The sequence below is a fragment of the Copadichromis virginalis genome, linkage group LG10, assembly GCF_057382275.1.
Source record: "Copadichromis virginalis isolate Kocher_CV1m ecotype Utaka linkage group LG10, C_Virginalis_male_GT1.1, whole genome shotgun sequence".
Taxonomy (NCBI): domain Eukaryota; kingdom Metazoa; phylum Chordata; class Actinopteri; order Cichliformes; family Cichlidae; genus Copadichromis; species Copadichromis virginalis.
The window spans coordinates 10,819,459-10,832,222 of NC_140627.1; the positions used below are offsets into that span (position 1 = coordinate 10,819,459).

The 12,764-nt window shown below is 39.6% G+C and overlaps 1 protein-coding gene across 4 annotated transcripts; it reads left to right on the forward strand.

Annotated features, from left to right (window-relative positions):
• Nucleotides 1–250: 250 nt before the first annotated feature.
• On the forward strand, nt 251–8,229 carry LOC146699854 (protocadherin alpha-C2-like). Of its 4 annotated transcripts, none has more exons than XM_085469775.1 (3): nt 251–2,844; nt 4,164–4,200; nt 5,153–8,229. In XM_085469775.1, exons 1-2 carry the CDS (start codon nt 412–414, stop codon nt 4,173–4,175), a joined length of 2,445 nt encoding a protein of 814 aa, XP_085325901.1. In that variant the 5' UTR covers nt 251–411; the 3' UTR covers nt 4,176–4,200; nt 5,153–8,229. The 4 variants fall into 4 exon arrangements, with proteins under 4 accessions (XP_085325901.1, XP_085325902.1, XP_085325898.1 ...); XM_085469776.1 differs by having other exon boundaries at nt 5,156–8,229; XM_085469772.1 differs by lacking the exon at nt 4,164–4,200.
• The last annotated feature ends 4,535 nt before the right edge of the window (nt 8,230–12,764 follow it).

The following is a 12,764-nucleotide window of genomic DNA, read 5'->3' on the forward strand; positions in this document are numbered from 1 at the left end:
TTCTTTTTTTTAATTTTTAATCAATCAATTATTTATTTTTTTTGCTCTATGCTCTATTAGACAACACATGATGCAAGCTGTTGCACAAAATGCCAAAAATATTCTTTAAAAAACACAAAGAAAGAAAGAAGGGTTCCATATGGGCACCCTTTAATTTCACTGAGGAGACCTCGCCAGTCTGCTCAAGCCCTGCTCAGACGTTGCATACGCCCCTGCAGAGCAGGGCTGTGAGAGCCCCCCCTCTCCTCCTCCAGCGGCACTGTGCTGTAAATGGCCTGCTGCAGCTACAGCTACAAGTCGTGGAGGCAAGAATGACACCGGCGCTCCCCTACATCAAGACAACTTGAGCGTAAGAACGGATTTGTTTCATTAATTCCTTTAAAATAATAATAAGATATATACCAAAACACGATGGCGCTTATCCCTGCATCTTTACGGACACGGTTAGTGGTGGGTGTTTTTTCGTTCTTTGCAATGTGGGGATTTGCGCTCTCCATCACTCGGTACTCTATTCCGGAGGAAATGGAAGAGGGTTCCTTTGTTGCTAATCTGGCCACAGATTTGGGTCTGGATATTCGCAGTTTGGAGGAGCGCAAAGCAAAACTCGATGTCATTCACAGTAAAAATTACCTCGACATCAACAAAGATACGGGGGAGCTGGTTATCCGCGAGAAGATAGACCGGGAAAGCATATGCATGACTAAAACAATCTCGTGTTTTCTGAAAATGGATGTCATACTTTCAAGCCCGGTTCGCATTTTTAACATCGAGCTGGAAATTATGGACATAAATGACAACGCGCCGGTGTTTCGCAGAAAGACAATGCACTTAGACATTTCGGAGGCAACCCTTCCCGGTGAGAGATTCTCACTGACAAACGCCGTGGATGCGGATGTGGGGGCGAATTCAATCAAGACCTACTATCTCAGTGAAAGCAAATACTTCAACATCGACATCCAGACCGGCAGCGATGGCTCCAAATATGTCGATTTAGTGCTTAGTGGTAATTTGGACCGTGAGGAGCATGCTGTTCACGATTTAATTCTAACCGCTGTGGATGGAGGTGTGCCTCCTCGCTCCGGCACAGCCAGCATCATTATTAACGTCCTGGATATCAACGACAACGCCCCCATATTCAGTCAGCCGGTATATGCAGTCAATGTCTCGGAGAACTCGGCAGCAGGAACGGTGGTCATGACCTTAAATGCAACAGACTTAGACGAAGGCACAAACGCCCAGTTGGTATACTCACACACACTGTACACATCGGAGAAGACACAAGAGCTATTCTCACTTGATCCAAATTCAGGTGAGATCAAGGTGAAGGGGGTGATCGATTATGAAGAGAGTCAGAGTTTTGAGATGCACATACAGGCACAGGACAGAGGGACGAACCCTCTGTCCGGACACTGTAAAGTCACAGTGTTTGTGACAGATCTCAATGATAATTACCCTGAAGTGACTATCAAGTCTCTGAAAAGTTCGCTGACTGAGGATGTCTCTGTAGGGACGCTGATTGCAGTGGTCAGTGTGAGCGACAGGGACTCTGGAGCCAACGGAGAAGTGGAGCTCTCTCTAAATAGGCAAGAAACGTTACCGTTTCTCTTAAGCAAGTCCTCTGAGGGTTACTTTGAAATGCTAGTGTCAAAACCACTGGACAGAGAGGTAATAAGCAAATATGACATCATACTGAGAGTGACAGACAAAGGTGTGCCACCCTTATCGGAAAATGAAACCATCACTTTGGAGATACTGGATATCAATGACAATGCACCTACATTCTCCCAGTCGTTCTACACAATCCATGTCATGGAGAACAATCCACCGGGGGCATTATTGACATCTCTGAGCGCATTTGACCCAGATCTGAATGAGAACCAGTACTTGGTTTATTTCATAATGGAGAAAGAAATCGTTAACACTTCTATGTCGATGTTGTTTTCCATCAATCCTGAGAATGGTGATCTTTATGCCCTGAAGACCTTTGATTATGAGAGAGAAAGGGACTTTCTTTTCCACATTGAGGCAAGAGACTCTGGTGTTCCCCCGCTGAGCACCAATTGTACCGTGCATATTATTATTCTGGATCAAAATGACAACACCCCTCTCATAGTGTCACCTTGGCGCGCACAGGGCTCTGTTGTAGAGGAGGTGATACCGAGGTCGACTGATAAGGGACATTTGGTGGCCAAAGTGATCGCCATTGATGCAGACTCTGAGCAGAACGCCAGAGTCACATATCAGCTACTTCAGATCAGCGATTCAACCCTCTTTAGCCTGGATCAGTACAACGGTGAGATCCGGACAACAAGGATGTTTAGTTACAGAGATCCAAGACAACAGAGGCTGGTAATTGTTGCTAAAGACAATGGTCAACCTTCTCTTTCTGCTACTGTCACCATCAAGATATCAACAGTGGAACATGCAATGGCCTTTTCAGAGACTACAGAGCTTCCACTAGACTATGACATGTTCACTGACCTAAACCTCTATTTAGTGATCGGTTTAGGAGCCGTGTCCTTTCTGCTACTGATAACCATCTTAGTTATTATTGTGCTCAAGTGTCAAAAACCAAAGCCAAAGGCCATCAAGATCCCTCCAGCCAATAGAAATAGCGTGATCAGCAGGAACAGCGTGATCAGCCAGAGAAGCTCCACTATCGCAGATTCCACGCTGATCTCCAGCGATGCCTACTGGTACAGCTTGTTCCTCGCAGAGACCAGGAAGGGCAAAGTGGTCGTGAGACAGCCCATAATTCCCAAAGGAGCTGGGTATTTTGTTTCCAGCATACCCAGGAGCATAGGGCCAAGTGAGACCACAGATTCCAGAGCATCAACACTGGAGGTATGTAGAAATATCGGATGGGTTTGGTAAAAAGCTTAAAAACGTTGAAATTGCCCATATGGAAAAGATATATATAAATCTTATAAAGTTTGTATCTGTCTTGTGTGAAACTTGTATGAAAAGCATACAAGCGTGAAAACACTTGAGTTGAAGTTTCCTTCAACCTGCATTCAAGTATAAATCAGAAATACTGTACTTATACTCGACAACATTTCAGAAGTAAATATTGCAAGTTTGAGGTTAATCCTGAAGTGAAGATTTTACCAAGTCTCGGGATCCCCTGAAGGAGGCCAACCTCTGGCTTAGTTTAAACTATTGAACTGTATATAAATCAAATGACGTACTGTAATATGTAATAATGTGTCATTTTTCAGTGTGTTTAATAATAATATTTATGAAGGATTTTGAATGTTAATTCAGGCTGTTTAAAAGTGTAGGACTGGTACTTTTACTTGGGCAAAGGATCTTAGTACTTCTTCCACTGCAGTGACTCCTCGCTTGTACTTTGAAATGCATTCAGGATGACACGACTGACTGAAAAATCAAAGCGCTTTCTATTATTTACCTTGGGTCTGTGTCATGGGTCTGATGGGCTAGTTTTCTCTGCAGTCTGAAATCTGATATGAGTTGAAAATAAAAGTGGGGCTAAAGTTTTTAGAATGGATGAATTTGATAATGACTATAAGTAATTTCATTGACATTAATCAAGTGAAATGTATATTGTAATGAATAATAATGCACCTATTTTCAAAATTATTGGAAATAAGTTACAAGTAAGAGGACAGCTCAATTTATTTAGTTTAGTTTAGTTTTTTCATCAAGCATGTGTTTCTAGAGCAAATCATCAGTGCTGCTATTGCATAATTAGGCCAAACAAGTCCACCCCACAAAAAATTGTCACTTTTTGATGTCTTATGTAGCATGTAGGTCATGTACTGCAGATGCATAGCACAGAATAATAGCATAACTGGTAGGTGCAAGAGGGGGAGTACTACAAAGAAGATCAGACGTGGGAGGGTTGTCTTCAAGGACAAGCGAGATGCCTCTTGAGTCTCTAGCAGTGTTCTGGCACACTGTAGACTATCAACAATGCATGGATGCTAAAAAAATGATCCAGATGTTGTTTCTGTTTGTACAGCTGGACCTGCAGAGTAAACTGAATCGAGTGATCCGCTGAATGATCAGCATAAATATGCATGTTGTACGGGGGCATATGGAGGGAAAGAGACAAACACCCATGTATGATGTGGATGTATTGTGAGCGTGAGTTCGAGTGTCTGCATTACCACTGAATTTGTCTCTTTTTTTCTATTCTTAAGTACTCAAAATGAAAGGAAGTCCATTCTACAACTGGAGGTATGCTGGTTGCTAACTACATCTGTAGAGCCACTATAATTGTGTAGACATTTTCTATCTCTTTCTATTTGGTGTTCGTTCTTCGTTTGGCTCTAAAAATTTGGATTTTATACAATTTTTTTTTCTGATTCTTCCTTTTTTTTTTTTGCTGAAATCATTTCCCAAGATATTTTCCTGATTAAATAGAACAGGTTACACTAGCCCACAAAAAAACAACACTCCCCTCTAATTCACTGCTACTGTGAGCATTAAAATCTAAATTGGCTGGTCTCTGAAGTGAGAAAACCATGTATCAGCTTATAACAAGAGCTGAGATTAGAATAAAATTGGCTGCTTGTCAGATCTGTGTTGCGCACATCTGGCTAGCTTGGTAGAGATTCAGGGCAAAAGTGATGGCACAGACATAAAAAAAGGATTAAAGAATGAATTGCCCTGAGTGGATTCTCAGCATACCTGAGAGCAGTGACTATATAAACTCAGATCTCCACATATAAACTCTGTTAGGTGACGTTTTAAATGTCGCAAATGAATTATGCCCTATTCTTTTCCCCCCACGTCAAAAAAACATTAGACAGTTTAATATTGGCATACCAAAATACCAAATAGCACATTGTGATGCTTGCTTGTGCATGCTTTAGTCACACCTTCTGCTTCCCTTATTTCAGTTAATGACTTTGATATTTTATTTTAGTCATGTATGTTAGTCAAACAAATTTTTTTGTATTTTTAAATTTGTAGATTGATTTTTTTTTTAAACAAATTTAAAAAACAATCCTGATTATGATTGATTTAGTGACTTATCTTTCAATTTAAAAGTCCCTAACGTCTATTGACATGTCAATGATGGTGGCAGTAACCAGTCACGATCCACTGTTGCATGAGTGAGGACTTTCTGTAAGTTTATATTAAGACTTACTTCCTGTGTTGGCTAATTCTATGTTCTTTCTCTCAGCAGGGGCCCAGAAGAGAACTGCCATGATATAATCATCTCTTCATGGGAGTCTTTGGCTAAAAAATCTTCCCTGTGACTCACAAAGAAGATGTAAAAAAAAAAAAAAAAACAGAAACAAAAAAAACATCTGCTAGTCCCTCTGCTCCAGCTGTTCTTTCTCTCTGCTTCCTCCATTGGCCACTAACCACCTCAGCCTTCCAGCTTTGTTAATCTTTTAAGCATGAATCTGCATGATTCTACAACTAAGTATTCAGACAACAATTTGAAATAGTTTCTGGCAGGATATGTGGACATTACTGAGCAGACCTCATGTCATAAATCATTCCCTTCATGATGTTCTGAAACTTTTAAATAGACAATTTTGCCTTTTTTCTCCAGAGTTTAAGCTGAGTGTTGTAGTTGTAGAAACCTTCAGTACTTTGCAATATTCTTAAGTTCAAGTCAGGCAGCATTTCATATAAGCAAGAGTTCAAAATATGCCTAAACCTAAATATACAAGTGAATCAGGGTGAATATACTTCTTCCATAATACTGATATAACATAACTGCAGCTGGTTATGTCACTGATTCAGCCTTTTTGTCTTGTTTCTTTTTCGGTTTTTAATAAAACGTTTCTACTCTATTATGGGTCTTGCTGGTTAGTAAGATTCATATGCTTTTAGTTGAGCTGTTTTCACACATGTGCTTCAGAAAATATTGAGAGAATTACTGAAGGACATTGTCTACAATTGCCCTTTTCACATGTAGCACGCAAAAGGGGAACAGTCGGTGTCAGATGCTTTCTCATTACCAGATAGACGAGAGTGCTGCCTTGGCGGAGTGTGCAGAAAGCACACTTGCTGTGAATTCACTGGGCAATTACCTGCTCTAGTCTCAAATGGGTGCATTCAGATGTTACATGGTGTTTTTACTAAAGAGCTGTCAGGGTAAAGACTGTTAAATGTCCAAAATGACATTTGCTTTCTCACGTAGAGCTCTGCTGGTTAATGCTGAGGAAAGTTTAGGCCCACAGTGCAAGTGTGAAAACAGCTGTAGTAAGTTTCTAAGAAAAAGAGCAAAAAAAAGATTTTATTCAATTTTAAATTTTTTAAACAGTATTTGTTGTACTAGAGAAGTTATGAATGTGTCAAAGTGATGAAAAAGAATGAAAGATAAGAAAACTAAAAAAAAAAACAATCACATTATAGGTGATACATTGTTTCTCTTTTCATTTGATTGTAGATAGATTAGTCGTATAGGGACGATAACAAGATTACAAAAGTTAACTAACAACAGATTTACGTTTTTTATCTGACGTGTATGAGCTACACAAAAATATTGAACTACACAAATATTGAACAATTTTCATTTTCACACTGTAGTTTGAGCTTGTCTCATTACGTTGTACTAAGCAAGGGGTCTGGAGGAGGGGTGCGCTTACACCTCTTTTTTTTTTTTTTTTTAACTGAGGTAATCACAGAGTGGGGTGAGGCCAGAGTGGGGGACATGTACAACTCTCAGACACAATGAACCGTATTTTGAAAAAACACAATCAAATATCAAATGTCAGTTTAACTGTCTGTGAGAAGATTTGCTTATTACAAGCTATCATCTCTTCGGGCTCATTTCCTTAAAAGTTCACAGTTCAAATAATAACTGTGTTCACTCATTGCACAAAGTGCAAATTGATTAATTTAATATGAAAACAAAGGAATAATATAGAGCAAGTATATCCAAATGTATTTATCTTTGCCAGGGTACAAAGGGATATCAGGTACAGGCATGGCAATTTAGGAATATTATTGTTTTTATATATTTTTTGGTAGTAACTTTTAATGCTGCTTTTGTGAGCTTATTTGAGGGCATTTTTTGTTGCATATTTGTAGTTTAGTGTACGTAATGTTGTTTTGATGGTGTACATATTAATATATAAATAATAAAACTAGAATACTTCTCTTGACCTCAAAAGTAGCGCTGTTGCACTACGAATAAGCCCAGGACTTTCATGACTCAGAAACAAGGAGCTTATTAATACCACTTATTAGGGTGCTAATTGATCAAATGTAACTGTATGTGGTAAAAGTATTGGATTATGAGAAGAAGAGCGCAGTGTTAATTATGCTCACAGCATTAAAGTGCAGACTCTGCAAGTTCAGAAATCTGCTGAACCCATACGTGGAGCGTGAAAAGCATTAAGCAGATGCCAGCACTTTGAATCTGAATCTAAATGTGATCGGAGCACTCCCTTCAGTAATGCAGTGAAGGTAGAAGATTTCAGGAAGTATCAGTCTTCACATTTAGAGTCAGTGAAATTGAACCTCTCTTCCTCTCTTTTGCACCAGGCTTCCCAGACATAAACACATCTTTCTGGCTGTCTGTCAGGCTAACGATGTCACGTAATAAACGATTTCTCGCTGTGAAGAACGTTTTATATGTTTAATTCATGCCTGAACCAATTCGAACAGTGTTTAAAATGATTTTTTTTTGAATTGCACATACGATGAGCTCTTTGTGTGCCTTCTGCATTGTAAAAAATAAACATGACTGTTGATGAATGAAATAATGGCATTCCACTAGTATTACAAATTACACTGACACCCATGATACAATACCTTGAATTTCTTGTTGGGTGGGGCTCAGCCTTTTGGTTTCAGAGCAGGTTTTCAGTTAAAAACAAAGAAACAAACAAAAAAAAGCAACAAAAAAAAACATGCATTTACTGTAAAATGAAGTGCTTTGTACTTTGTTTTTTCTACAGTAGACTTTTTTGATATTTTCTGTATTCACTGTGACTGAATGGCACAGGAGGTGCTTGTGCTCAGTATTGTAAACGTGAGTAATTCTCATGCGTACACAGCTCAGTTTTTTTTTTTACTTTTCTCCTTCTCACTTATTTGCCAGTCAGATTGTACAGTATGCTTTGAGAGTCGCATCAAATGTTAGCCAGTTCCATCCCATTTAATGAATCAAAGACAGTATGGGTGAGAATGGTCTTGCTTTGTTTTCAAGTCTAGTCAATTGTCAGATTTTGATGTTGCTTATTTGGCTTAAATGTTCTGCCTGATCATGCTAGTTTGAATAAAGCTTTTTAATCTGTCTTTCTATTGTTTCTCTAATGAAGAATGAAGCTGAAGTGATCAGAAGTGACTTCTTCAATATGATGTTCTCTCTTCCCCCTCTTCCTTGCTCTCTCAAATTCCCTCACATACACACATTTTGACCCAGTTTCTCTTTATAACGCTCTGTACTAATTCTTGGAAATTGAAAACTAAATAAAGGAGATGCGCCTGCAGTTCAAATCACAGAAGCAGACAAATAATAGCTTTGTCAGGATTAGTAAAAGCCATGAGCCAAATTGCAGTAGTCTGCTCTTCGCTGTGGCCACACAGGGCTTTTAGTTTGTAGTCCTATGGCAGACTCATGTATGAGAGTACTGTGAATTTGTATCACTAGCTATTGCCACTGCTATCAATAACAGCAAATTTCTATCTGTTATCTGGCTAAATAATAACAACTTCCATACCTGGATTGATGTGATTTACAGTGTCTTTCACAGTAATGATCTGGCTTGCTTTTCAAACAAAATCAATACCTGTATATAATAAAACTATTAAGGATAGTATTGACTGAAATCTAGTAGATTTGGATAATAAAATTGAGAAACAGTCCTGTGTCTCAGCTGTATGCTGGTCAGTTCAGAAATACAGCACCTTGTAAAATTACACAATACTATAGAGAAGGCCCAAAAGTTCTTAAGTAACTTGTGCTTTAAAAGATCCTGAAGTAGGTCAGTGCAAATGAGCAGTGCAACTGTGGCTACATCCCATGTGCTGAGTGCTGTTCCCGCCAACTCTTCCCTCAGGAGAGCTACGTTTTTTAAACCAACGCAGTCCATGTTATTGAAATTGTTGTGCAACCCACCAGTGATAAACACGAGCAGAGTGCAACTACAGTTCAAAAGGGTACTTTTAATCACACTGGTTCCTAGAATGTTTAACTGTTTTACAATGTTTATAAGTACTGTACTGCACAAGGTCATCATACTGTAATTAAAAGGTAAACCAAAATCTAAAATGTAAATACAAATTAAAAAGTAGATTTCAGGAGGAAAGAAAAGATTTTGTATCCTGACTAAACTGAAACAGTTCCCACCAGTAAAAAATAAACTGTCATGATTCACTCTGGAAGCCAAAACCTCTGATAACTGTGCTGCAGTATTTAGGGCAGCACTGTCTAGCCACCCAGCTCTGATCTGTTTAGGGATCCACACAGTTTCAATGCAATAAAACTGGTGACCTGCCCAGGGTGCTCTGTTCAGTGATTCTTGTCCCACCGTGAACCCAAACAGAGCAGGCAAATGTGGAAAATCAAACCGATGTTAGGTTAGGTTAAGTGTTTTCAGAGTGCACTTATAGTGAAGCAGCAGCACTTAAAAAAACAAACTCCTCTCTGCTGTAATCTGTAATGTAGTAGAAGTTGTTTTGGGTTTTTTTTTTCAGACAACTTTGTGGTCTGAAGAGGTATGCAATTAAGCACCCCATTACACATCATCACCACTTTTTTCTGCAATGCTGCAGTGCTTCCATATCTAATGTGTGGGCTTCATTATAAATCATTTTAAAATCTATCTGCCTCACAGTAAAAAGAAATGTTTTTGTTTGCAGCTAGCTCATCACACAGCACTATATCGATCCGTTAAGTGTGGCAGTGTGTTTTAATCTTCAGTACTGAGATACAATATTCAAAACAGAGCTTTGGGGAAGCTGCTTAAGCATATTTTTACCAGATTATCTGGACTGACTCAAGTCTATATTTTGGCCACTGTAAAAGCTTCTTTTAGATCAGCTTTAGATCAGCTTCAGTGTGTGGATTTGCATTAACTATAATCAACCTAAAACAATTCTCCTTTTTATGAATTAATGTGATTTTGATTTAGTTGCTTTAAACACATGTTTAAGCAGGGTTTTTTTTTCTCCAATAAACGAAGTTCAAAAAAGGAGTCAGTGACCAAATATTATACCTAAAATATAAAGTAGACATCTGGTGCCTACATTGTGGATCGTCCACTCTAGATAACTCTATATAAGCCCATATTATATTCCCAAAAAGTATTCACTCACCCATCCAAATTTTTGAATTTAGATGTTCCAATAAATTCCACGGCCACAGTTCTATAAAATTAAGCATGTAGGCATGCAGACGGCTTCTACAAACAAGAATTGGTCACTCTCAGGAGTTCAGCGAATTCCAGTGTGAAACTGCAGGATGCTACCTATGCAACAAGTCCACTTGTGAATGTTCCTCACAGCTAAATATTTCACCGTCAGATGTTAGTGGATGTGTAACAAAGTGATTGGGAACAACCGCAACTAAGGGCACATCAAATTACAGATCGGGGTTAGTGCACAAGGTCGACAACTTTCTGCAGTCAATCACTACAGACCTCCAAATTTCATGAATGTGGTTCCATAGCCGAGCAGCTGCATGCAAGACTTACATCAGCAGTTGCAATGCAAAGTGTCCGATGCAGTGATATAAAGCACACCGCCACTGGACTCTAGAGACGTGTTCTCTGGACTGACAAATCACGCTTCTCTGTCTGGTAATCCAATGGACAGATCTAGGTTTGGCAGTTGCCACGAGAGCAGAACTTGTCTGAAGTTTGGTAGAGTGGGGGATTATGGTGTGGAGGTGTGTGGAGGCCCCCTTAGTCCCCCTCTTAGTTGACCCCCTTAGTTCCAGTAAAAAGAACTCTTAATGCTTCAGCATATCAAGATATTTTGGACAATTTCATGTTCCCAACTTTGTGGGAACAATTTGGGGATGGCCTCTTTTCTTCCAACATGACTGCACACCAGTGCACAAAGCAAGGTCCATAAAGACATGAATGGTGTGGAAGAACTTCCCTGGGCTGCACAAAGTTCTGACCTCAACCTGATAGAGCATATTTGGGATGAATTAGGGCGGAAACTGCAAGCCAGGCTTCCCATTCAACATCACTGTCTGACCTCACAAATTTGCTTCTGGAAAAATGGTCAAAGATCCCCATAAACATATTTCCAATCCTTGTGGAAAGCCTATCTCAGAAGAGTTGACACTGTTCTAACTGCAAAGGATGGACCCACATCATATTGAACCCTAAAGAATGGGATGTCACACAAGTTTATATGTGTGTGAAGGCAGACAATCAAATACTTTTGGCAAAAATCTGTGAGGTCGACGCTTACACTACCAGAACACTCAGGCAAAGTCAGATAACCTTGGCAAAAATATTATTTAGAAACTCTTAATCAATGTGAACAATGGTAAAATGTGTGCACTCTTAAGACTTATTGTATTTGCAATATTAAGATTATCCTTTAGCAGGGAATCTCTACTCCAACTTAGCATTACAGTTTTTTCTAAACTACCGTAGGTTTCTACTACTACTGCCGTCACCACTCCCAGGGTATGGGCCACCAAAGTTAGATCTCCAGAGTGGTTCTCCTGGTTGAAAGGAGAATCGGTTCGGTGGCTTCCTTTCGGCTTTCACCACCTAGCGTCATTCGTCCCTGAACTGTCGGGGGTCCTCCATCTTCCAGAAAGTTAGTCTCTGTTTTTCTTATTGGCATTTCCTGTAGTGGTTGAGATTTTCTCTGGGGTGGGGTTGCTAACCCCAGGCCCAACCCTCCTCCTTTAACTCCTCCAACGGCGGAGTTAAACAAGGTTTACCTGACCCATATTTGTTAAAATCGGATAATAAAGACATCACTCAGATTTGGCAAGAAGTTACTGGGTCAGTCTGACTTCTGAGGATGGAAGAGGAGCAATGCTGGATCGTCCAGTATAAAATAGTTATCACACTTGTCATCTGGATATGATGTTCAGAAAAAAACAATTTTAAACGCTTGATTTAATCAGGTCAGATCAGAGCAGCTTTACCTGCTACACAAGCTTACCCTTGTTGTTTCATTTAGGAACCCATGTTGCTATTAGATTGGCAGCATTATCGGTCAAAGTGTCAGACAGCATGTGAGAACTTGACCCATTTATGCATGAGTCAGATGAGCAGCCAAGATACCCTGGCTGGAGCCCATGCACAATGGGGTCATGAGTCTTATCACCTAGAGCTTTGGTCTTCACTACAGCTAAAAGAAAACTAAAGAGGTTTCCTGCAAAGTATCCCTGTCATTTGTTTGATTTTGTGAGGAGGCTGTGTGACAAAGATAAAACAGTTATTACATTATTGCAGAAAAGGACATGACCAGGCTGTCACTCTGATTTAGAGAGACACACTGGACAAGACACTGATACAAATCTGTTGCAGAATCTACAAAATTTACCGTTTATTTCACTAGATCTCCACAGACAAAATCTGTCTATTTTGGTGTGTTTGTTGTAATTTGTTGTATGTATTGAATATTAAAGATGTGGATATACAAACACGAATAACCAGGATACCAATAAGCAAGCTTCCCACTCGCAGGGAGACCAGTGATGGAAATAGTGAATGTTGAACTGGAGGGTAATCTTCTGGATGTACTATGATGGAGTGAAGTGCAGTGTGACTTATGCTCCATCTTGAGTGATGCCTGTGGCCGGTTATCTATGTGCATGGTTGCCCTTGCCATGGGGTTACTGCTGCACTCATTTA